The sequence below is a fragment of the Choristoneura fumiferana genome, chromosome 23 (genome assembly GCF_025370935.1).
Source record: "Choristoneura fumiferana chromosome 23, NRCan_CFum_1, whole genome shotgun sequence".
Taxonomy (NCBI): Eukaryota; Metazoa; Arthropoda; class Insecta; order Lepidoptera; family Tortricidae; genus Choristoneura; species Choristoneura fumiferana.
The window spans coordinates 11722022-11747568 of record NC_133494.1 but is presented as its reverse complement, the minus strand read 5'-3'; the positions used below and the strand labels follow the sequence as shown (position 1 = coordinate 11747568).

General features: G+C 37.1%; 1 protein-coding gene and 1 long non-coding RNA gene across 2 annotated transcripts in view; one reads left to right on the top strand and one right to left on the bottom strand.

Moving 5' to 3' along the window:
* Positions 1–25547, top strand: part of LOC141440911 (uncharacterized) — a 91616-nt gene that overhangs the window by 13628 nt on the left and 52441 nt on the right. The window lies entirely within an intron of this gene.
* Positions 1–25547, bottom strand: part of LOC141441136 (polypeptide N-acetylgalactosaminyltransferase 5-like) — a 26882-nt gene extending 1335 nt beyond the window's left edge. Inside the window, exons 1-6 of the mRNA XM_074105822.1 lie at positions 24902–25547; positions 16670–16880; positions 10409–10538; positions 7785–7951; positions 5742–5906; positions 3440–3593 (exon numbers count right to left, since the gene is read on the bottom strand). Of these exons, the coding sequence (XP_073961923.1) occupies positions 3440–3593; positions 5742–5906; positions 7785–7951; positions 10409–10538; positions 16670–16880; positions 24902–25060 (986 nt within the window). The 5' untranslated portion in view covers positions 25061–25547. The remainder of the gene's footprint in view (positions 1–3439; positions 3594–5741; positions 5907–7784; positions 7952–10408; positions 10539–16669; positions 16881–24901) is intronic.

The following is a 25547-nucleotide window of genomic DNA, read 5'->3' as shown; positions in this document are numbered from 1 at the left end:
TACTGGCACTTGAGTATCCATCATAGGGCTCTAGGTGGCAACGCATCTGCAATACCCCTGGTGTTGCAGATGTTTTTGGGCGGTGGTGATCTCTTACCATCAGGAGGAGACCCACTTGCTCGTTTGCCATCCAGTCGAATAAAAAAAAAACACATTTTTAAGGTCTGTAACAATTACACCGTATCGTACGATAACTGTAATCCTCGTAGCAACGTGTCCGGTTGATGTTCATAAGTAGAGAGCGGATTTAAAGTAGCGATTACAAGTAAATATGGATAAGACTAGTACAAGCAAGTATTTATTTTATCAAAAAGGTGCGTAATAAATACTATCTGTTATGTTTGAGCTGTATAAAAGTCCTTTAATTAGAATAAATATTGCTGGAGTTTCAGTTCTTATCGTAGTTGGCATGCCAACAGAGAGCGCTGCTGCCTGCTTTCATATCAGGTCGCTTCACTACCTTTTTATGACACTCACGGGAAGAGATGTCCGTCCTATCCTAAAAGCGGGCACGGCGCGGCCTACAACTTCTATATCATCTTTAAAACATGTCGCAGGCTGACCTTTACGCCGAATCATCAGTACTTAAAAAGTAGAGCATGCATAAATGAGATCATTTAAGCAGACGCGAAATACTTAACTTTGCTCTTTGATTTGCTCGATTATTTTCTTTTTTAGCAATAATAATTATGATTAACCTCAATTTCTGAAACGAACGCATCGGAATGGCGTATAATATCCTACCATCGTTAATTCTTGATGTTTAAGTTTAAGCATTTCAAGTAAGTAGGTAAATATCTACCGTGCTAGACATCTAAGGATCGGTGTGGAAGGTTCCACACGACGTTTTTTTTGCGCGTTTGTATCGATACAAACGCGCGCTTTTCATTTGCGACAAAAAAACCAACCCACACGTTGAAAAACACTGGACTAGAAAAAGTTAGAAGACCTAGCGTGCTAGTCCAAATACTGAGGATGTCATGTTAGATTTAACATGGTACAGTTAGCAGGAAAAAATAGGAGGTGAGTCGAGTAACTCGCTCTCTTCGCGGCAACGAGTTATGCAACGTGTTGTTTTGGCAAATGTTATCGGTACAGTGTACTAATTGGCGCAGCTGCCTTGTTTCGAACTTGAATTAATTTAACATGCACTGTTATCAGAATGAAAGAAGTTGACTAGGTATCTTTGAATTCATACTTAATAGCTCTCTATCGTGGGTCAGAATTTAATATACACATAATGTGTCGTTTTCAATAATTCTATTTGCGTAAAATTTACATATTAGTGAACACTATATTTTCAGAATTGTTATGAAGCTAACCATATCTACTGCAATGTATGAAAATATACAAAATATGTTTCTGTAAAAAATGTCATTCCTAATACAAGCTTTTTCTGACTGTACTTTTTATTGACTGTACTTGCATGTGATCCAACTCAACTTACATAAGTATAACTTTCAAGTTAGTCCGACCACCGGAAGTAGATCAAAATTAACTACAGGATTAGTACAGTATTAGGCAGGATTCTAAAGAGAACAATAGAACGGCGCGGAGTCGCCAAACAATAGCAAACCGTCTCGATGGCCAGTTCCTAAGATCATTTAGTATATTATGATAATTAGCATATAAAGCTGTCAAGTCAATAGCAGACTTGTTCATTACAGTAACAGGGCATTGTTACCTTAAGCAGTGATTCATACTAAATGAACTGCTTGCCATTGCTTTAAGCCGTGGTGATCTATTGGTTTGACCTATCGCCTCTCAAGCAGAGGTTCGTGGGTTCAAACCCCGGCCCGAACCTCTGAATTTTTCGAAATTCATGTGCGAAATTACATTTGAAATTTACCACGATCTTTACGGTGAGGAAACATCGTGAGGAACCTCACAAGCCTGTGAAGTAATTCAACGGTATGTGTGAAGTTTCAATCCGCACTGGGCCTGCGTGGAAACTACGGCCCAGCCTCTCATTCTGAGAGGAGGCCTGTGCCCAGTAGTGGGACGTAAATAGGCTGGGATGGTGGTGGAACTGCTTGCCTAAAATGTGAAAAGTTGTTTGTATATCGACGCGCTTAAACTAATTTTGATGAAATTTGGTACGCAAGCATTTGACACGAAAACGGACACATGGTATATTTTATTTCGTTCCTTGTTCCCGAAACAGTTCTTTTAGGCTCAAATTGTAATATACATGATGTGGATGTACTTTCTAAATAAATAAATAGACGCACGAATTTGTATGAAATTTGTAATGGAGATAACTGATACCCGGAATAACAATTCGTTACTTTTTTTGGCTAATAAAAAAAAAATAACCCTTTCAAAAACAATATATGGTACCTAACTAAGTTGATGAAGAACATTACTTCACTGCACACATTTTTTACAATGGCGTCGCAACTCGACGCAAATTTTCCTTTCTCATTTTCCTTATTTATGAACTACGCCAATTAAGATATTGATTCTGAGATAAGAAGTATAATAAGATCCGCCCACGCTAAGAATCTGTTCCGATCCAATCATTCCCATTCATCTCGAAAAACAGAAAAGTTCATAACAAATGCTATTTAAATGCTAATCCGTTTAGTTATATATGGACAAGAGCAACGTGTCTTTAACTTTTTCTTCATTTGCATAACCGATTTTAATAAAAGACTTTACGAGACTGTCGCAAAGTTTTTTAGGCCAACAACCAGAGCACGCTAGCGGTTCAGGTGGAACTGGATTAGAAGAGGTAAATGTTTGTTCTTAATTTGACTTGACAGACAGGACAGACAGATGGATAACAAAGAGATCCTCCGGTTCTTACATGAGGACATAAAAAAAATTGAAATTTACTTGATTGATGTTCGGTTCAAATTGTGAAAACAGAAATTTTACGTTACATAGGCTATGTTCCGTTTTGCCGACTAGTTTGGAATCTAGTTGTTTTCGCGAAAAATTTCTCTTCAGCCAAATCAAATCAAAGTGAAAAGCTGATCATGATCAATTTATTTTTCTTTTCATTCGTTCATTTTTATATTATTGTACTTTGCGCTTTTTGCTTCGTGATACATCAGGAGGAACCACATACAGATCTAGTGAAAAATGTTTTTCCATTGGCAAAAGTGGCGGTGGTAGTAGAGTTATGCTGTTATTTCTACAATTTAGTAAATTTCTGTAAGTACAGTCACAATTATTTTGATTAGTGATTAGAATATTTGAGTTATAGAGCTTTTGGGTCAATTTTTGGCTTAGCTGTTTAAAGTCTGGACGATTTGGAAGACGAAGCCTTGGCAGGCCTCCCACTAGATGGACTGACGACATCGTGAGAGCTGCAGGAAACCCGCGGATGAAAGTGGCGAGTAGTCGTTCATTGTAGCGTTCTAACGGGGAGGCCTTTGTTCAGCAGTGGACATCTTCCGGCTGATGTTGATGTATAAAATTAAAGTCCACTTACCACCTAAAGTTGAGTTTCCAGTTAAAGCCACCCCACGTCATATCTGAGGCCTGGATGTATTCGAAGGTGGTGTCGGATATCACGTCGATGATGGGACAAACCACCGTGCTTCGGTCTTCCACGATGCGGGCCAACAACGGCTCCAGCCATCCCTCTAAAAATTACAAAATATGGTTGAGGTTAATGAAATGTCAACTAAAAAGAACATATAGTCGGGAAAGAAAAGAATTTACCGTTATTGGGACTGTAGGGAAAATCGTATACAGATGTTGTGCATTGCATAATGGTTTTCCATGGTATTTTATCAAAAAAGTTCATATTTATCGTGCTCTCTCAATCAGCTTCAGTTCCTACCTACGACTGAAATAACATAAAGACTATTTTTATCCCGATATACAAACGGGATCTATTTAATTTCCCAAAATCTTAATCGCTAAGTCTAAAGACATGAAGTTTTGCAAGGGTGTCCTCGAAGAACGGAAAGGAAGACCGCAATGTGATTCTCGGGAACTCCCATAGGGATTTGGTAAAATCCTAGAATTTCAATTCGACTGTCAGACTTAATCATTTAGTCAATTATTCTTGAAAATATTTATGTATAACCAAATTTATTTTCGTCTAAAGTTAACCAAGACCAAATGAAATGTTCTCCATTGCAAATTAGGTCTAATTTGCACATTGTCTAAAACTATACGCGCAGGAAGTGAATGTCTTGATTTTCTGAATGAATCCGGACTAGTTGGGTTTATACTCGTATTAAAGAAGTCTAAAAGTTGTGATAACAATTATTATGTAATTTCATTGAACAAGCGAATCGTGACGCGCCATTGTTTGTATTAGAGAAGGATGTTATATCACTGTGACGTTTATGTTTACAAAAGTTTAGTCTAACCAACTGTCATAATTATTGCATGTATGTCGGGGCGGCCTGGGTACTCAAAAATATCCGAACACAGAGTTTGAACACCTATCCTATTTCGCTCCAATATCAATTTTTAATAGCGTCTGTACCGGAAAGAAATACGTAAATAGATAATGTGGACCTGATTATAAAACAAAGTATGCCAATTTTTTTCACTTTTCGATGAAGTGTAAAAGTAGGCAAAAAAAAATAATTTCACCTGAAATACCAAAACGCTAACTGGAAAAATTATATTAAATATTGCAAAAAAAATTATAAGAAGATCCTGTTATCACGACTCATTGATATATAAATTTTATGTGACAGATTATGTGGTGCCGTTTCTGTTTATTCGGACAAAACAAACAGAGAAAGCCTCACAAATTTATCGACGAGTGGTAAATGTCTGTTATTCAATAACAGATGTAGCCAGTTATACAAAGGCGATCAAATTAAACGAAACGCGAGGCATTCCTTGCACGGTTCTGAATTGGGGCAAATGTTGACCTGTTTTGACAAGAGGTTTACCATGGTGTTGTAAGACAGGCCTATTTGTAATCTAACATGGATGGTTAGCGCGAGTGGAAGGACATGGTTTGTCGCTTAGAGCATTTTTTTTCTGGCATAGTGGGAAAGAGGTGCACTGAAGGACAAGCCCTATAAAGCACTCGGGGTGACTTTATAGCAAGAAACAATGTATTTTAACGCAGAATTTTCAATATCTGTATGGTTTAAGACCTCTTAGATTGTCCCTACTTAGATAGTCAACAGTCGTCATATTGTTGGTTAAACGATTCTGCCAGTTTTGTGATGATTACCAACGAATACAGATTTCTACAGAATATTTCCAAAATACTGTGTTAGCTTGACTGAAGAAGGCCAAGGGAAGACAGAAATTTTGACCCAAAGCTACAGCCTTTGATGCGGTAAACTTTGAACATCGATCAATGTAAGAAAACATTTGTTAACCACAATTAAAAAGTCCCGAAAAATATTTCAAGGAGTGTTCAGTCAAACGACCCCTTCCACCTGCTGAAATAACTATATCGCGCCGCCAGATGCTCTACAAAATATGAAACTTATTATTTGTAAATTATGTTTTGAATGTTTAGTTCCTTTTTCACTACTCATAAGTAGATAAATGTTATGTGACAGATATCTATGATTCCGTCTCTGTTTGTATTGCCTGAATAAACAGAGAGGGCATCACTTTTATCTGTCACTAAAATTTATCAATTAGTAGTGAACCAGGCCCCTACCTACTATTTTATACCCGCTAAAAAAATATTCATGCGCAGGCCATTCTGACTACACCACGGTCAGTTTTATGTAAAAAAAAAAACCATAACGCTTGTTCTATGCGCCAGCCAGTCTTATTAAACCATAATTCATTCCACATACCAGTGCATTCGCAGTGAGCGTCCAGGAACGTGATAACATCCCCTTTGACATGTTTCGCGCCCAGGAGCCGCGCGCGAATGAGCCCCGACCGGTTCTCGGTACGGAACAGATGTGTGGGCACTGGCAAAGTTTTGATGTAGTCTTCTAGTTTCTTTCCCAGGTGTTCTGTGTAAAAAAATCAAGTATAAGTTATTTTGAAGGCACTAAGTTCTGCTTTTGTTAGTCACACCTAATAAACGAACCGCGCCCTTGTTACTTACTATGTAACCTGTGCCAAATAAAGCAATAATCATCGCAAAATAAAGTCGTTACGATTGTGCGAGATGGTACAATCAACTACTACTGTACACGGAGAGTATGCCATTTCGAAATTCTTTATTTATTGGCACAAAGGTCGAAATAACTTTTAAATCAGAACTATAAAAAGCAATTCTGATGAAACGTAAAGTTCCTTGCCGTGTGAATAACAAGGGTACTGATCAAACCTGGAAGCTCAAGTAAAAAAAAACAAAAATCTTTCGTTTCCGACACCGAAAACTTGAGAGATAAAAAACAGTAGGTAAATTAATTAATGAGGGACGAAAAGCACCAATCTCACTTGTTTCAAAAAAACCGTCGGCATCCTCGCTTTGCTTGGGTGCCGACGGTTTTAAAAAAAAAGCAATAGGTGCAAATATTCTAATAACACGCTATAACAAGTGAGATTGAAAATAATGCACCAAACATTAACCAATATAGGCAAAACAAGCCACATACATGTTTATCTTTCCATTTAAAAGGATTCTTTGCTTATATAGGGGCCCTAGTGAAAAAGGGGTTAAATTCTGCAAAAGTTGAACAGCTGATTTCGACTTAAATCCCTTTACACATAAAATAGAAAATAGCTGTGTGATTTCTGCAGACTTAACCCCTTTTTCACTAGGGTCCCAATTTCCTTTCCACTAGGTTAAAAAATTGGCCCAACATCGTATAAAATAATCATTAACCCCTCGCGGAACCAAAAAAAGCTAAATTCAAGTCTCATCTGTTTTAATAAGCACAACTTCTGCTGATATAAATAAAAAAAAGGTTGGCACGGATCCCCTCCTATTTAAGCATATCAGGGGTTAATCTATTAAAATACTAAAAACATTACAGATTCAATCATCATAGTACCAGTGATTTACGAGAATAAAATAGTAATAAAAATATGATCACATAGATATACAGACCGTTGTATAATCTATGGTTCCGAATTTGATTGACTCTCTGATCTATGGCATATCAAGATGGTGACATTATGATATCGATATAAGGATCTTGCTCTGTAAACTTACGACCAAATAAAACACATTAAATATAAATAAAGTCTTATTAATACACAGACCAAATCAACACGAACAAACAATACACTAATAGAAACAGCCTGTACTTAGCCAGAACCAGCCGGAGCAACTTACCTTGGCCTAAAAAAAAATGAACCAGTTGAAATCATGCAAGAAGAATAACTGCACACTGACATGGGTGAATTGAAAGTGTGGAAACTATAGTCCTGCTGGTTAAGGTTTGCAGCTCGGCTTTTTTCGTGTTCCCGCTTCTTTTCTGCGCATTACAAGCGCACCTGCCTCTCTTGGACGTGAAATTATAACATATCTTAAAACGTACTTTTAACCGATCAATTCTTGTATATTCAACGGTTCTAACGATTTCGATTCAATTTGCTTTGTGGGGGTTTTCGCGGGCGAATAATCGACCTATCTTAAGTCTTATCTCTGTGAAATGAAAACACATGTTTTCGAGTTTTAGGCCCAGCAAAGTTCGGTAGCCTACTACAGACAGTAACAGAAGTAGCCTTCTATAAAATAATCCGCAATATGAAAATAGCTGAGCTGCAATGACTAAATAGTTCTAGTGTAAAGGACCAGAAGATTCATTAGCAAAAGATCTACTGCAAATAGTATCTCTAATTCTAAGCCATTTTCAAAATAGGATGATACATCAGTAAATATTTGACACCATTCAAATATAAAAAAAACTTTGCTAAATTAAGGTAAACTACCATACCTTTTTCACTAGCGTCGTCGACCAGTATGATTTCTTTGAGTAAAGGCCGCGGCGACCGATTTATTGTGCTCCAAATGGTTCTAATCAACGTGGTCCAAGCCTCGTTGTGGAACACTATCACCACGCTGGTAGTCGGCAGCAGATTTGGGTAAGCCTTGTCCTTGCATCTGACAAGAAACAGGTTATTGTTAAAAATTAAGTAGTTGCATACCTTTGATTAGACAGCATTGTATCATTTCATTGTACCTACTACGAAACGAACATAAATAGTAGATTGTACAACGAGATCATAAAACGAGCCATTTAACCCGAGACTCACATAGCCACCCGAGTCGGTACGGCAAGGGTGGATAGAGAGGAAAATGGGTTTCATGCTGTCAAGTTTTACACTGCTTTTCACTTCGATTGCGAGGAAATGAAATAGAAACAGTGGAAACACTTGTCCGCTTACTATGTACATTTTACCTAACTTTTATTTATCATGCATTACTATATAACATTTTTTTTTAGTTTAATTGATTTATTTAATCGATCTACTATAGTTTGATAATAAAGTAAAAAATATTAAAAAAAATATATTTAGAAACTTTTTTGTTTGTGGCTGTTGACACCTGATTGCCTTGGTCTTAGACGAAGATTTTACATTAGGCACTAGAGCATAAATAGTTATTTGTGTCACAAGGAAGCAAAATGGTGTATTTACGGCGAGGGCGTAAATTGAATCCAGAATGTAGCGAAGGATTCTACAATAGAATAATTTTGCTCCCGAGTGGCTCATACAACTTTTCACACCGAGCATTAATAAACTTGAAAAAAATAATTCTTAATATTATTAAAGAACAACCATTATAGAAAATGGCGTGGTTTAACAATTATCAACTTCAATAAATGGCATTTGCAATAAAACACTTAGAAAAGCCTTGAACAGAAAAGTTGCACTTTGCTCCCTCTCGCCAGGGAGAAAAAGTTACTTTTCTGAAGGAGAGGTGTGAAAAAGTCTTTTTATGTCGCCTAAATCCATCATAAACTAAACACGAACTTTACGAGCATGAGAAGTGAAAAATTATATATACGCGTCGAGTTGAGAACCTTCTCCGTTTTTCGTCGGTTAAAAATAATAACCACTAATTTTTTTATATACTGGTGTTTAACAATCATGTACGATAATTTATTTTACAAGTGAAAAAATGTTGAAATTCGGAAAAAAAATGGTTTTGCATAAAAAATGATCACTAATGCGATACAAGTGAAAAAAACATTTTAATTCGAAAAAATAAATTTAAATTCTGGTATGGAAATGAGTCACAAGCAGACTATCTCTATGGAGACTCTCCATAGAGATCTCTATCTCCATAGAGATAGTCTGCTTGTGACTCATTTCCTTACCAGAATTTAAATTTATAAGTACCTCATTAGTGATCAGTATTCTTAGTGTGGGTTAAATTATCGTACAGGATTTTTTTAATACTGTGTAGGTATATGTAAGAGTTTATCATTTTTTCCATGCGTTGATGTGGATTACAGTCATCTCATATACATATATCACCGTGTCCTCTTTAGTCAGAATTCCATTTGACGTGTCAATGACACACCATCACAAAAGACAATCTTTTGGTCACCCCATTAACCTAAACGGAAACATTAGTCAGTCTTTTCAATTTATTTTATTTTTTCCCTGTTAATATACGACGTAATGAAAGAAAGGTCTTTAGTAGTGTGTAGGAGAAATTCTGGTGTCTCGTGTGAAGTAAATGACGTATTTATGGTAAAAGGGGGAAATGAACTGCGTGATGAAAATATTGTAGTGAAACGCGACTAGAATCGCCAATACTCGTCAAGAATCGTCCTGTTCTTATCACTCTTTAGCCGCGGACCAGTTGAGTGAGGAATACCGAATGTACAGTATTTCAATTGCTTTTTTAGAACTAGAGCGGTATTGTAGCCTCGATAAAACCGATCTTAGAAATCTAAAAAAATACACTAAAAATATGTGCTAAGAAATAAAATAAAAATACTTAACAGGAAAGGAAAGTGAACTCGTAGAGTCATAAACATAGATAATTAAGTTTTTAAGTGTCTTCTTCCGTAGTAGTCATTTCATAACGTAATTATAAAATAAAAATAGTATCCTTTTAATTAGTTTGTACATATGCATATCTAATGTATAGCTCTTTATTTTACTTAAAATATAAAAAAGCAACGAGTAACAGTAGGTACAATAAAGATGTATATGTATTTTCAAAGTCGAGAGGTTGAGATAGGCAATGTCGCCGTGGTCAAAAGCAAATAGAAATAGTCTTATTTCAAGTGCATGATACATAAAATAGACAGTTATATATAATATAATCTCGTGCAATATTTTTCTTAGTGTTCTTCTATATTTTTATTCACTTTATTCCCCTCGCAACTAAATATCGCAAACGCTTACGAATAAAGAACTTAAATTGGTCTTATTTCGTCTGTTAATTTTTCTGAAGCACTGGAATTCGATTACGATTCTTCTATTACTAACTTACGTGATAGGATCGTTTTTTTTTTGCGTAGAGGTTCCATTTTGGGGAATGTTAACTATAAGGACGGATTTTGGACGGGTAAACTGAAATCAAAATAAAGTCCTCACTTACTTCTCAAATCTGACGTCAGTGAGGGATCGATTGATGGAGATCATGTCACTGGCGAGTAAGTTGAACTGGTTCTCTTGAAATTTGTCCAACATCAGCTTTTCTTGCTCTATAGGAATGTTCACAGCCTTGCCTGAAACAAATCAAATATTTTCATAACCTAACCAACAAAAAGGTGGAAAACCCCCGACATTGTCACTTCAAAGTTCAATATCTCAAAAACGGCTGAACCGATTTTGATAACACATGTCTAAGAACTCTTCAAATAAAAAAAACGCATTCAAATCGGTTCACCCGTTTAAGAGCTACGGTGCCACAGACAGACACATAGCGGTCAAACTTATAACACCTCTCTTTTTGCGTCGGGGGTTAAAAACCCAAAATTGTAAAGGAAAGGACTTAAAAGCTAGCAACGTAAATAGACCGGGTATGACGGGCTATATCGAATGTATTAGAGTCTGAGCCAAGCTTGCCTATTTTAAGTCAGTCAGTTACTTTGTAGATAATGAGTGTATACCGAGATTTATGGAGCATTTGCATAGGTCGATGACCGAATACGGCCTTGAATCAAATTGAATAGTGAAGTGATTGAATAGTTTCATTCATTTTTGTCTGGCCCTGCGGCCCTGCCGTTTGGTCACCAACCTTGTAAACATATTATGTTTTGTCCATTTGATGCCGAGACGTAAACGCAATCATGAATAAACATTAGGTAGGTAGGTATACCATTCTTCCAAGTCAAGTTATCGACGCTAAGGCACTCGTCCCACCACCAACGATGAAGGAGAAGCGAGTAGAGCTACAACTAGATACGAGTAGCGAGCGGCGAGAAGCGAGTGCGTAGTTCCGGTAGTTTTGTAGCTGGATTATGATTATGAGCAAGGGAGTTTATGAGTGCGACGGACGATTACTCGAACTGTAGAGTAAAAAAACGACCCCTGCTTATTATTCTCTCGGTGCGAGTTTTATTATTGTTAGCACTTGTCGCTGCGACTAACTAGTGGAGAGAGTTCTCGCCGGCAGTGTGACTAGCCAGCGGTCAACTATTTGGCACAGTGTATCTCTTTTACTGGCACGAGATCTATATCGATTGTTCGCTTCATACATTTCAAGCCGTCACACTATCTAATCGAATACCTTTAAACGAGCGGTTCTTGTATATATATTTAGGAGATCTCGGAAACGGCTAAAACGATTTCTTTGAAATTTGGTATGTAGAGGTTTTCGGGGAGAAAAATCGATCTAGCTTGGTATTATCTCTGGGAAAACGCTTGGTACCGAGTTTCGCCCAGATATTTATCATTTAATGCTGTAATAATCATAATATCTTAATAACGCCATAAAAACACAAACAGTGTAAAGTATGGTTAAATCATGAATCTTAAATTATCGCACAATGAACAGAACAATGGCCGGTTACCTAGCACAGAAATTAAGCACCATGAAGCGTAGTCCTTTTTTTTATAGTTTGCTAATTAGAACGGTAGAAACAGGTATGCACACATGCTAGGTTTTACCGTAGCATTGTCCGAGATTCGAACTAGCTGCATTAGCGCAGTCGCTAATGGTATTCGCACATCTAGATCTAAAACGGCATCAACTCAAAATAATACACAAATATACCATTTTAAATTAGACCTATATTTAATTTCTGAAAGGTCTAAATTAAAATGCTGTAGATATTATTTTCCAACGCGATGCCGCGATCTTAACCAGGTCGTCACTCCATCTTGTTGGAGTGGAGGCCTACCGACAGCTCGTCTCCTGGTCGGCTGACGCCATTCGAGAACCTTCTGACCCCTTCAGTCCTGCGAGCAATGAGCCCCGCCCACTGCCACCTCAGTTTCGCAATTCTTCGGGCTATGTCGGTAGCCGTAGTTCTACTGCGGATATCATCATTTCTGATTCTATCCCGCAGAGAAACCCCGAGCATAGACCTCTCCATAGCCCTTTGAGTGACTTTGAGCTTCCTCATGAGGCCCATCGTTAGCGCCCACGTCTCAGATCCGTATGTCATTACTGCGGGATCGCGTTGGATGCGGAAAGCACAAGACCGGTCTGAGTGGAGAGCCTTGGGGGAGCCCTATGTCCAGCAGTGGACGTCTTTCGGCTGACATGTTGATGATGATGAGATATTATTTTGCGTTGATGCCCTTTCAATCTAGACGAGCGGTATTGGAGTTGGGCTATAGCACTCATAACTACGGGCTGACCTAAAATATTTTTCGATCAGGATTCTTATGTTTCTGGCCACGCAAGGGTTTGTAACTACAAATTGAAAATTAGGTATAGTAATCATAGGCGTATATAGAGGGGGGGCCGGGTGGGCCGTCCCACCCCAGGATGTTGGGCTACCGATACAAAATTCTACTGATATCTTCAAACAAAAATCCAGGCCATAACAAACAATGAATGAACATAACAAACAATATTATGGGTATTTGTGGGTTAGAAACCTACAATTTCTGAACAAAATCGGGCAGAGTATCGATTTTTAAGTAACTATTAAGTAATAAGCAGGTACATTTATACGTGCCAAAGGAAACTTTACCAAAATTGCACAATTTTTCGCAGGTATAGAAAAATATCGGAAACTTCTCACAATTTCGTATTTTCTTAATTTAGCTCATAACACGGTTGTGATTCAGAGAATACAAAATTTGGAAATTTCCCGCAACTTACACAATATTACACATCTGTATTTATGCGTAGTCACATATTTTTCATAATTTTGATCATAACACACTCGTGATTCAGACAATACAAAAACAACTTTTTGGAAATTTCCCGCAACTTACACAATATTACACATCTGTATTTATGCGTAGTCACATATTTTTCATAATTTTGATCATAACACACTCGTGATTCAGACAATACAAAAACAACTTTTTGGAAACTTTCCTCAACTTGCACATCTGTATTTATACGTAGTCGCATATTTTTCATAATTTTGATCATAACACACTCGTGATTCAGACAATACAAAAACAACTTTTTGGAAATTTCCCGCAACTTACACAATATTACACATCTGTATTTATACGTAGTCGCATATTTTTATAATTTTGATCATAACACACTCGTGATTCAGACAATACAAAAACAACTTTTTGGAAACTTTCCTCAACTTGCACATCTGTATTTATACGCAGTCGCATGTTTTTTTATAATTTTGGTCATAACACACTCGTGATTCAGACAATACAAAGTCAGCGGGACTTTGAACCTATTAAATTATTAGTATCGGAACCACAAATATAGGAACCAAGACCATTGCAAATTCAACTTTAAAAATAAAACATCACAAAACTATGGGTAGGTAGCTACTTTGCTGGCTTGTTTTCTGAGTCAATGACTAAATTTGTTGCCATGACCTTTTCATGAAAGCTATAATCTATGCCGCACTCAAAAACCATGAGAACTTTACATTTAATCTTTAAAATAAATGTGACTCAACGTATAGAAAGCTTTGTTAGGTACGTATAGGTACTCGGACGTACGACCTCTAAAGAGATGGTACAAAATGTTGGAGACGCGTTTGATGTTAATATTTACATAAAATAATACAACGGACGGATCAAACAAAGACCTTTATGGTTACTTACCTGAGAAACCTACATCCTTGGTTGTATTGTTTTGTACTTATAATATAAGACATCGAATAAATTGACCACTGAGATACTACACAGAGTATGCATGATCGTTTCTGCTTGGCATTGTCAGGGTGTGGTATGATGTAAATATTAATTAAAAGAAATTATGCAACGGCAATTGAGATGAAATAAATGTATACCTAGTCACTAACCAGTCTAAAAGCTATGAAATCTAATTATTTAATTTTTTAGGTTGCAGTTGCAGGTAGTAAAAGTTCTAATTTTATGTAAAATACAATTTGAATTGGGTGGGAGATTCGGTGTAACAAATCACGCTTTATGTATACAACAATATCGCCACCTGACCATGATTAATAATTTTATTAGCTAAGCTCGTTAAAATCAAATAGGATGGTATAGGACGGTATGAAATGAAATAGGATGTAACAGGGATGTGACAAAAGAGGCAACATACCGTGTGTTCTATTGTCTACTTGTATAAGTTGTAAACAAAAGAGATAGACATTAGCGATCAATCACCGTTAATAATTATGCTGTTAGAGTGAATACCACAAATGGTTAGTCATGCCTAAAAGGCATAGCATACTAATGAATTCTTTCATTTAAATATTGAACAGGTGAACTATATTTTTATTACAATTTTTTTTAGCTGTTTGTTTATTACTTTTTTATTTTTTTTGGGTCAAATCTTGGAAGCTAAATTTGACCCACTTCCTGTGGTCGGATTAACTTGAAATTTGGGATAGTTATGTAAATCTGGTGACAATATAATAATCTGGCAGTGACATACTGGTACTCTGGCCAGAATCGGCTCTGCAGAACGGAACTCCTCAACGGTTAATTGCATCAACTTGAAATTTGGTATGAACATGTAGTTTAGATGACAGCAGTCAGTAAAACCGGCCAAGAGCGTGTCGGACACGCCCAAGACAGGGTTCCGTAGCCATTACGAAAAAAATCAAGTAATATTATGTGCGTTATAACACAATTAAATCACTTACTACAGTCTTAAAATCTATTACCAGAAAAAGAGCGTATCTTCACGGCACTTACGTTCTTTTGTTGAGAAGCGCAGTTTTTCGGCAATAATTCAAAAACGGTATATCCGATCATGTTGTTGAAACCAATTTTCGTTGAAAGTATTTACTTATTAAGCGTTACCTTTCCATATTTTTTGCATATTTTTTAGACAAACGGTTTACAAGATAGAGGGGGGGGGACACAATTTTTGCTACTTTGGGAGCGATTATTTCCGGAAATTTTCACTTAACCAAAAAAGTTTTTGAGAAACCTTACTATCTTTTCAAAAGAGCTGTCGAACTATGTGCCACACGTTGATGCGTTATTTTTTTTTCTATTTCTGTTACGTGTATGGAGTAAATATAAATATTTATTTTTGTAATTTAACTACAAAACTAAATAGCAGCTTTGACAAGACATCTGTACTTACTCCAAATTTAATTGATATATATTTTTTAGTTTTAGAGTAAAATGCCTGTGACATACGGACGGACGGACAGACAGACAGACAGACTTGACGAAACTATAAGGGTTCCGTTTTTACCACTTTGGCTCCGGAACTCTAAAAAAAGCTTATATATATGTCATCATCATCATGTTAGCCTCAGACCGGTCTTGTGCTTTCCGCATTCACCGCGATCCCGCGATCTAACCAAGTCGTCGCTCCATCTTGTTGGAGGCCTACCGACAGCTCGTCTCCCGGTCCGCGGACGCCATTCGAGAACCTTCTGACCCCATCGCATTATATATATGTATTAAAAATATTTTTTTAACAAAAACTTAATTTGTTGGCCAATACCAATAACTTTAAAAAAAGCTTGATTCTCAAGACTCAATGTTCTTTTAGGTTAACTCACGGTTAACTTTATTTCACAAATCGATTTGAAACACGAGCTTTGATCAAAGTATTATAGTGGCGAATTAACAATTAACCCAATTGACCTAGTCCCAAACTGAGCAAAGCATGCAGATATAGGATAATGTAATTATGCAGTGGCGTATTTACCCTAGGGCAAAGACTGCCATGGCCAGGGGTTTATTGTCACTTAATGGGGCGGCAAAGCTAATTGGCACGGGGCGCCAAATATTAAAATACACCTGTGTACCTAAATATTTCCTAAACAGATATCACACATTCTTATTTATCATACAGGCGGCTCTCTACCGGGATTTGAGCCCGAGACCTCTCGCTTCAACTGACTAGTCTTTCCGGTTGTCTTATTTCCATTTGTTAGTTAATGTGATTCATCGAACTATTCTCCCAAAAAAAAACACAAAACGAATTGTTAACAGAAAAGAAGGTTAGGCTAGGATAAAATTTTGATTTCACAATGAAACGAGCTGATACCATAAAGCTAGGTTAGGTTAGAACTGTGAATATGATTTACATACAAACGAAGTTAAATATGCTATGCTACCTTTATGAGTTTCAGCGATGTGATAATTATGCCAAACGATACTATGCGACACTAGTTTTTTTTTATTCGACTGGATGGCAAACGAGAAATTGGGTCTCCTGATGGTAAGAGATCACCACCACCCATAGGAAAAAAAATAAACTTTTTGAACTTTTTGTATGCTAAAAATAGTAGAACCGGATTTATGTGGACGCCGAGCTGATATTTACCCATTTCACCAGGCAACTCTCCCTGCGGTTTGACGAACGGCGCCTTCTGCCACCTCTTGAGCTGTGATCTACTGTACGGCGGCAGTAGCAAGCCTTCTTCTGGGACATCGTCCACTTCATTCTCGTCGTTACCCCCATCGTCTATAGCGTCTCGGTGTAACGCGGCTGCTATCGCCGCTTTTTTACCTCTGTACTCTTCTTTTTCGTGACTCTGCGGGAAATATAACATTGGTTACTCATTGATGAAAAGGGGTGGATTGGGGGTTTTTACCTAAGTCACAGAGCTAAGACTGGTTTTCCACCAAAGATTTGCGAGAATGTGTTGGGAGGAATGTGTTCTTCATGATCCTGGCACAGCACATCTCCAGCAGTGGCGTAGCGTCAGATATTTGCGTGGTAAAGCCAAAGTAAAGATCGCCCACATATTTCGTAAATAATTTGCGTCCTGTTGTCGTATTTTGTAAATATTGGGCAAGCCGGTGGGAATGGGGTCACTGACTCTAGTGGAAACAGCTGAGCGGAGCGAGGCGAGGTAAATGAAGCGTTTCTATTGGTTCATGAAAAACACATCCTCGCACATCTGTTGGTAGATTTTTTTGACACTCATAAGTGCTTGTTATAGCCTAAATTGAATAAAGATATTTTGACTTTGACTTTGATATCTGGTGGAAACGGAGCCTAAGAGTTTACATGCAAAACTCGCCCTCCTCCTCTTCCACATAAAACAATACATATGTCATACAGGCCTAACTATGACAAAGACCACACCAAAATGGTAACGGGTTTCAATCTCTGCGAGTTCATTCTCAGAATTACAAACATGTGTAGGTACGTATCGCATAGATGTAGTGCACGGTGGATAGGTAGCGGAGAAGCAATGTAAACATATTATAGTTCATTATTATGGGTTGTCCCCTACAGTAACGCCTGAATCAATAAATTATTTAATCAAATAAATTTTCTTTCGACTTCGCCAACTGGAAGCTGACGATTCTGATTGGCTAATATTGAAAGAAAATGGTACGGTTCCGTACAGTTCAGTCGAATAATTCAACCCTATTAAGCTACGCAATAACAGCGAATATGTCGACGGTCAGAATGAGCCTAGCCGATCGACGTTTTTTTTAACCCCCGACGCAAAAAGAGGGGTGTTATAAGTTTGACCGCTATGTGTGTCTGCCTGTCTGTCTGTGGCACCGTAGCTCTTAAACGGGTGGACCGATTTGAATGCGTTTTTTTTTAATTTCAAATCAGGTTTTCTAGCGATGGTTCTTAGACATGTTTCATCAAAACCGGTTCAGCTGTTTTTGAGATAGTGAACTTTGAAGTGACAAAGTCGGAGGTTTTACAACTTTTTGTTGGTTAGGTTAGGTTAGGTTATCACTCTTGTTGAGTGGAGATAAAGCTGATCTGCTTAAGCCGATTCCGCGTCGATAGATGTGGGGAGACCTTAAGCTTAGAAGCACACCATTTCTTTCTCAAACTATACTCTGAAGAGGGACGACGCGCTGAAACCGCTCGCGTTCAATCAAAGTGCGTGCTGTGCTGATCCTTAGGGCACTTTTACATATAGTAGTTTTTGTCGCGCGACTGTAGCGCTTCTAAGTCGCGCTGCAGTAGCGCGACTCGTGTCCATACATATTGAGGTAGCGCAGCTGCAGCGCTCCGAGCTAGCGGTGGCAGATACCTTGAAGCGCGGCTGTCGACTTAAGCTGCGACGCACGATTGCAGCGATAAATCTGGTGACGTCACCCCATTTTGAACGTGATTTTGAATGTCCCGCGACTCAAAAAAGTAGCGTCAAAGTCGCCGCGCTAAGCAGCAGCGACAAGATGGCTTCTTGGAGGAATCTCATAGCCTTGGAAGCTGATTTCTTAATCTCATTTAGTAGCAGTCGTGGCAGTGGTACAAATAAAAGAAATTGGGATGAATTAAAAAAATAAATAACAATGTTTTTGCCGAAATTTAAGGTTTTTTTTTTCAGCGATAATGCATCAACATTTTCAGCTTTATCGCTATATTTCACGTGACCAGATTTGACACTGGAAACGAGCGTCGAGCGATTTTGCCTACTTTTGTCAACCGCACTCGCAGAGGACCAAGATACAGGCTTAGCCTAGTTTGGCCTCTGACGGATTACTAAGTTGTATATACTGTTATCTCTTTTGGTCAAATAAATTATTTTGTATTTCATGTGGCCGCGTCCTTAGCCGCGCTACAGCCGCTGTAATGCGAAGGGATTCGCTGTGCCGCGCTTCAGTCGCGCGACAAAAACGCCTATATGTGAATGCGCTCGGCATTTGCATTTACCTACGTACCTAGGTTAGATATATCAAAGAATAATTAGATTATTCGTTTCAAACGCCGTCATCGTCACAGAAAAGAATGTCTATTGCCAACAGCAAATTGTATTATTTAATAACGCAAATTAAAACCGTGCCCAAAAAAAGCTTTTTTATTTGATAGGGTAAGTGGGCCACCTGATGGAAAGCAAAAGTCCCAGAAATCTGGGATTATCGACCTACTACTAAATACAAACACAATACTAAGTAGTAAATATCTAAGTAAACCAATATTATTATGTATCTTAAAAATTACGATCGGGAGCAAAATGTAGGTACACTCCATGAGCTCTTAAAAAAACCCTCGGATTTTAGAAGCATTCTTCGGGTAATAGACGATGACACGCGATCGTGATATGCGGTTCTGTTCTGTTAACAACTCGCAAAACTACCGTAAAAAGTTATGTAAAGTATAATCATCAGTACAAAATAAAACTTACTGTAATAATATTACACTTCTTTATCTTTTTCTAATTTTAATACAATATGACTTTTTGTCATGATACTTACAAATAAAACAAAATTAGCATTCTCGAATTCTTCCATCGTTAATTTAAATAGAGAACACCCGTCCAAACACACTACTTTTATTTAGAAGTATTTAGAGCTATTGTTAGTATCTACTTCTCTTGGGTATGTCAAATAAATTTTTTTGGTCTGCTTTCGTTTAATATTTTTTTAATGTACTTTTTGAAATCCTCGTTGCTTCTATAACTCGGTCTGGGACCTTATTAAAATATTTACGATCAACACTTTTCTTGAAACTTTCAGCTTCTTTACAAAATATTTATATACATTATAAACAATTTCCCGTTATTGTCTATTTACAGAAATACCCTGTTTAAGTTGAATCCCCATGGAAATCAATTTCCGAAAAATAACAAACTAAATAAATAAGTAAGTGGTGGTTTTAACTGCTCTATATAAAACAATGAAAACACAACGAGTGCACTCTTCGAGTGATGGATTGCTACTGTCAAAAAGACAATTGTAATTTTTTATTAACGAGTCCTTCCGATTTCCCCCGAAACCCGAAGGTTTTATTAAAACCACTAAATCGCTACATCGCTAATCCTTTGGCGCTTTGTTTACATTGATATTTTATTGTTGGTTGAAATGGTAATGGATGATTCGGAACTCATTTTTTTTACACGAACTATGAATCCATCCATGCCACTTGATACCACGTCCACAGCATAGCACAGAGTACTTTTTCTTTTTTTTAATGCCACGTCAATAATTCAATATTGAATGATTGGCAAAGGCAATAGGCCTATACAGAGGTGCATATTGTTCTTTTTTCTTTTATTTATATTTTGTGTAGTTAAGGTATATTTTTATGTTGTAAATTACTAGATTTGTGTATTGTGAAAAAATTGTTTTAGTTGTCGAGTTGATTGTTGATGAATACTTTTAATTCTCCTAAATGGTTCCAACGGAAGACCAGCGTCGGCCGCAAGGTTGACATCATGCAGAGTTGGGACATTTCGTGACAAAATTTGTCTTTATTTCCTTTTCTTTAATTAGTAAAATGTCACGAATAAATGTTTTTCTTTCTTTCTTTTCTTTAAATATAAGGTAAAATTAAGTTGTGCTGAGATTTCTAACTTGACTGTAAAATCTTCATTTGTATACAAAAATCGCATGGTGTAACCTCTGTGGTGTAACCACAGCAGAACAATATACTTACTGTACAGTGTACGTACAGTACCTAGGCGATCTGTACCACTACCATGAGTTTACAGTGACCGTACTCGATAGCGACGGCGTAAATTATTTGTAGAGGCGCTGTACGATTCTCCATACAAATAATTTACGCCGTCGCTATCGAGTACCGTCACTGTAAACTCATGGTAGTGGTACTGCTTTGTCTCATTTGTCTCGTTCCATATGACGACAATCCTCTAGACTATGTCTAGACATTGACAATGTATCAGGGTCAGGGTTGTCACAACTCACACTAACATTATAAACGCAACAGTTCGTAAGTCTGTTTGTTTGTTGCCTCTTCACGTCTAAGTCTAAACCGCTGAACCGATTTATATCGCACATACCATTAGTTTTTTTCTGGGAAAATGGCATAGTAAACGAATTCTACCGAACGAATTGGAAACAGTTAATAAATAGGTAAAAATTTTTCGCTGACTGTAACTACATATGACTGGACTTGCATTGCTATACTCGGAGGCGTCTTTACCTATAGTGCAGGGTGTGCGTTGCACACGGGCGCAGCGGTGTTAGGGGCGCCGGCCGTGGCACTTTGTGCCCACTCCATTTTGACCGCGCTCTTCCTAGATGGCGCTAAAATAATAATTGCACACGGGCGCTACATGGGCTAAAGACGCCGCTGGCTATCCTATCATATTTGTACTAAATTTAAGTCAATCCGACCGTTAAAAACGGGTGATATTCAACTTGGAAGATTTGAATTGAACTTATGTTATTTATTGTACCATTTAACTGCGACTTCCCAAGCGAAATCCATTAGGCATAGTAATTGAATGGAAATTCCGCAATAATTCCCTTGGAAATTCCTAAGAATTACATCGCGAATTTAATTAATGTTTTTATCCTAGCTGTTGAAATTTTGGATTTTAACCCTATCCCGTGGCATTTTGGGGCTCAAAAGTAGCCTATATGTTATTCCAGAAGTCCAGTTATCTACACACCAAATTCTTTAAAAATACCAAGATACCGCAAAAATTTCCTTGGGAATCCCCGAAAATTACGTCGTTATACCTTTGAGTATTTATCTAGAATTTCTAGTAGTTCGTTACACACTGATTCCGTATCTCCGTGCGGGGTTGCAGTGCAGCGCGCGCGCCTGTACAATTTAACAGCGAATTTCATCGCTCTCCGCATGCATCTCAGCAGTATGCGGTGACAGTGTGATAACCGCCTGAATATTCTTTGTATAGATATTGGTACATCCATTTCAACAGCATCCAGTTTATGACAAATTTACACCCCTATCCTTCAAATAAGTGTTGAATAATCTAACTATTGAACATTGACAGTCCATATGAAACCATGCCACAAATGGACTAGTTTAAATTGCCTCACTTTTCAAAGGCTACAATCATCAATGTGTTTATATTATGAGGTCTGTACACTTGTAGATTGAGCCTGGTTTTAATATGAAGTGCTATAGGTGTAGCTGATAGCTGCCAATTTATTTTTATGATAGTTCACTGCTCCCTCTAGAGTAGTAGTGAGTGAGTCAGATGTATACATCATTGTGGTGACTTTTGCTAGTCATACTGTAATCATTCTCATCTCATCTCATCTCATCATCTTGAGGTATGGATGTAACTGAATTACACCTGAAAACGCTGATAATACTGGATTTCTGAGTAGTTATAAATGTACATTACAATGATGTTGGAGACAATTCCTGCTATTCTATTTTGAGTTTTTGAGTGAATTGTAATGAGTGTGTGCGTAAGTTTATTCCTCTTTCATGCTAAAGTGGCTGAAAAGATATTCAATTTAGTATGTAGGTGTAGTAGATAGATGTTTTTTAATCTTAAATATCCATAAAATTACAAAGTTAACCATCATATGTAACAATAAAAATAGAAACACACTGACGCCGGAGGCGGAGTGGTGCAGTGCGAGTTGTAATATTCGAGCTAACATGAAAGAGAGCAAACAGAATACTGGCCGCGCTTATTTCCCGCGCGTTATTCTGTGTGCCCTCTTTCATGTTAGCTCGAATATTACAATCGGTACCGCCTCCGCGCCACGCCGCACCACCCCGCCACCACTCTCTGTGTGTTTCAAGCTTTAATTGTAATCCCTCTATATTATAAATGTGAAAGTTTGTAAGTCTGTTTGTTTGTTTTTGACCTTATCATGTCTAAACCAATTGAGATGAAATTTGGTAAAGAGATAATTTGAGTTCCGGGGAAGGACACAAGAAAATTGCATAGTTCCTGGGGGGGTTAATGGTAATAAAAAAAACTATGCAGAAGGAGTCATGGGCAACAGCTAGTGGAGAAATAAGGTGATATTATGTTTATTATAATAGAAGAAACCATATTAAATTTGTTTGAACATTAGGTAATGTATTTCACAATACCATTTGAGCTTGAGTCTCTCAGTGACAATCCAATTAGGAACCTGTTCTCCCTTTCACTAGCCAATTTGTTACTGCAAATACTAGAAGTTATCTAACCAGAGCTACGTTTCTGTTATCAGCAAGTAGGTAACTGTGATTAAAGTGAAGGACAAATGTATGTAAATGTTTTAGGTGGTTTCATAACTTAAATAGAAAGGTATAATTAGAATAGAGTGCCATAACAAAAGGGTAGCAGGATAGGCAAAATGAGGTCTCAAAAAATGTTGCAAGCACCTAGCTAGAGCCTAAAAGGGGTATTGAAGCACTATCTTTACATTGAGCATACTCCCATCTGATGAATTTAAAAGGCCCTAGACATTTTAGTAATGTGACTGGGAATAGAATACACCAAAAATCTCTTGTAAAAGTGGATAAAATGACCTTATTTATGAATAGAGGCCAGAATTCTTTGGCACTTTTCAGCCGTCGTCATAGGGACTACTCATTAATCGACAACATATTAAAGAAGATTAAAAGTAGAGGTAAACAACAGGTGGCCTTATAGCTAAAGAGTGATCTCTTCAAGATAACTTTCTGAAAATTTGAAATAGGAATTATAATTATATGTTCTGATGTTTTCATGATTATTACTCATTTAAATAAAGCAAAATTAAACAGATTATATAGCGTGGATTATAATTCAAAACATCGGGATTAAAGACACAAATATCACAAAATAGAAGAGATTGCAACAAACACTGCTATTGATATATTTAGTAATAAGACTGCCTGTTGTTTACCTCTACTTTTTAACCCCCGACGCAAAAAAAAGGTGTTATAAATTTGACAGCCATGTGTGTCTGTCTGTCTGTGGCAATGTAGCTCTTAAATGGGTGGACTGATTTGAATGCAGTTTTTTATTTGAAATCAGATTTTCTAGGGATGGTTCTTAGACATGTTTCATCAAGATTGGTTTAGGCATTTTTTTGAGACATTGAACTTTGAAGTGACAGTCGGGGGTTTTACAACTTTTTGTTTGTGAGGTTATAATCTTTTTAATATCTTGTGTTCTATAATATATTTATATAATATAAATATTGGAAGTTGATAAGTGAAAAAGTCCCTATGACAGCTCAAAAGTGCTACAAGAATTTTTGCTATGTTTTAACCCGACTTTAATTATACTTAGGGGCTGTTTCACCATCCATTGATTAGTTTTAACTGACGGTTAAATGTGATGCCGTCTCCATCTATTCAAACAAAACAAATAGAGACGGCATCACATTTAACCGTCAGTTAATACTAATCAATGGATGGTCAAACAGCCCCTTAGACTAAACTAAAAAAAAATACTTAAAGCCACTTTTTACCAGTTGATATACATGAACATTAACTTAAGATATTAGTCTTAAGAATACCTTAACTCCGTTATCCGTTACAATATCATTAAATATAATACCTTAACTGTTGAATAAATGTTTACAGTTTGTTAATTATTTATAAGTTTTTATCTCATCACACTGATAAGAACAGGAAATACCAGCTTATTAAATTAAATTACTTAGCATAGTTCACTAGTTGGAATTAGATTGTTTCGAGGCTAATCAATTGAATTAAGAAAAATATTAATTTACAACAAACCTACCCTCAAAAAAGTTAAACTAACAAAATGAAGAATTAAAAATAACTGAAAATTTTATTTAAAAAAAAGTGTTTTTCACACCTAGTTCATAAGCAAATCATACATGTGGTATTGGAAAAGTTATATTTTAAAGCTGTATGGATTTGTCCGTGAAAAATCTATTGAAATAGAATATTTTAGTTACTTACCTTTTCAATATATTCTGTGTTTTTATTTTTATTGCAATCCCAGCCATCTCCAATGCAGTCTGAGTATAGGGTCAGGAGCACCACATCAACTAGCAACCACACCAGTGATGTCAGCAAGATTATTCGGCATGTGTGAATCCTTATCTTACTTCTAAACATGTTTGTTACTTCACTTCACTGCCACATATCAAACTGTACACGTCGGATCCTTAAAGGTCGAACTGCAGGCCAAGTGATCCAAATCAAACTTACAATGACGACGGTTTAAACACAGATCGGCTATCACCAAATTAAAAATCCACGGCAAAGACCACAGAAAATTACAGTCATTCATACACTAAATAATAAGTCTGTGTTATTGGAAGTAGGTTTCCGGATCCAAAATGTGGATATCGCACCGCTGTTTTACGAACTTTTACGTCAAACACATTGTGAGCACTCAATCGCACAGCCGTTTATCCGTACTCACACGATTCTCTTTTATAATTTATTGATTCCTAGCAAGATCTACTGAACTGAGAATAAATTAAAAGCGTCGGAAGGAATGAAAATTGGCTGGCTGGCTAGCGGTAATGTGAGCGGTCGACTCGACATCGACAATCGAAAACGTATGTATACGTCAAAAGTCAAGTCAAACCAAACTTTC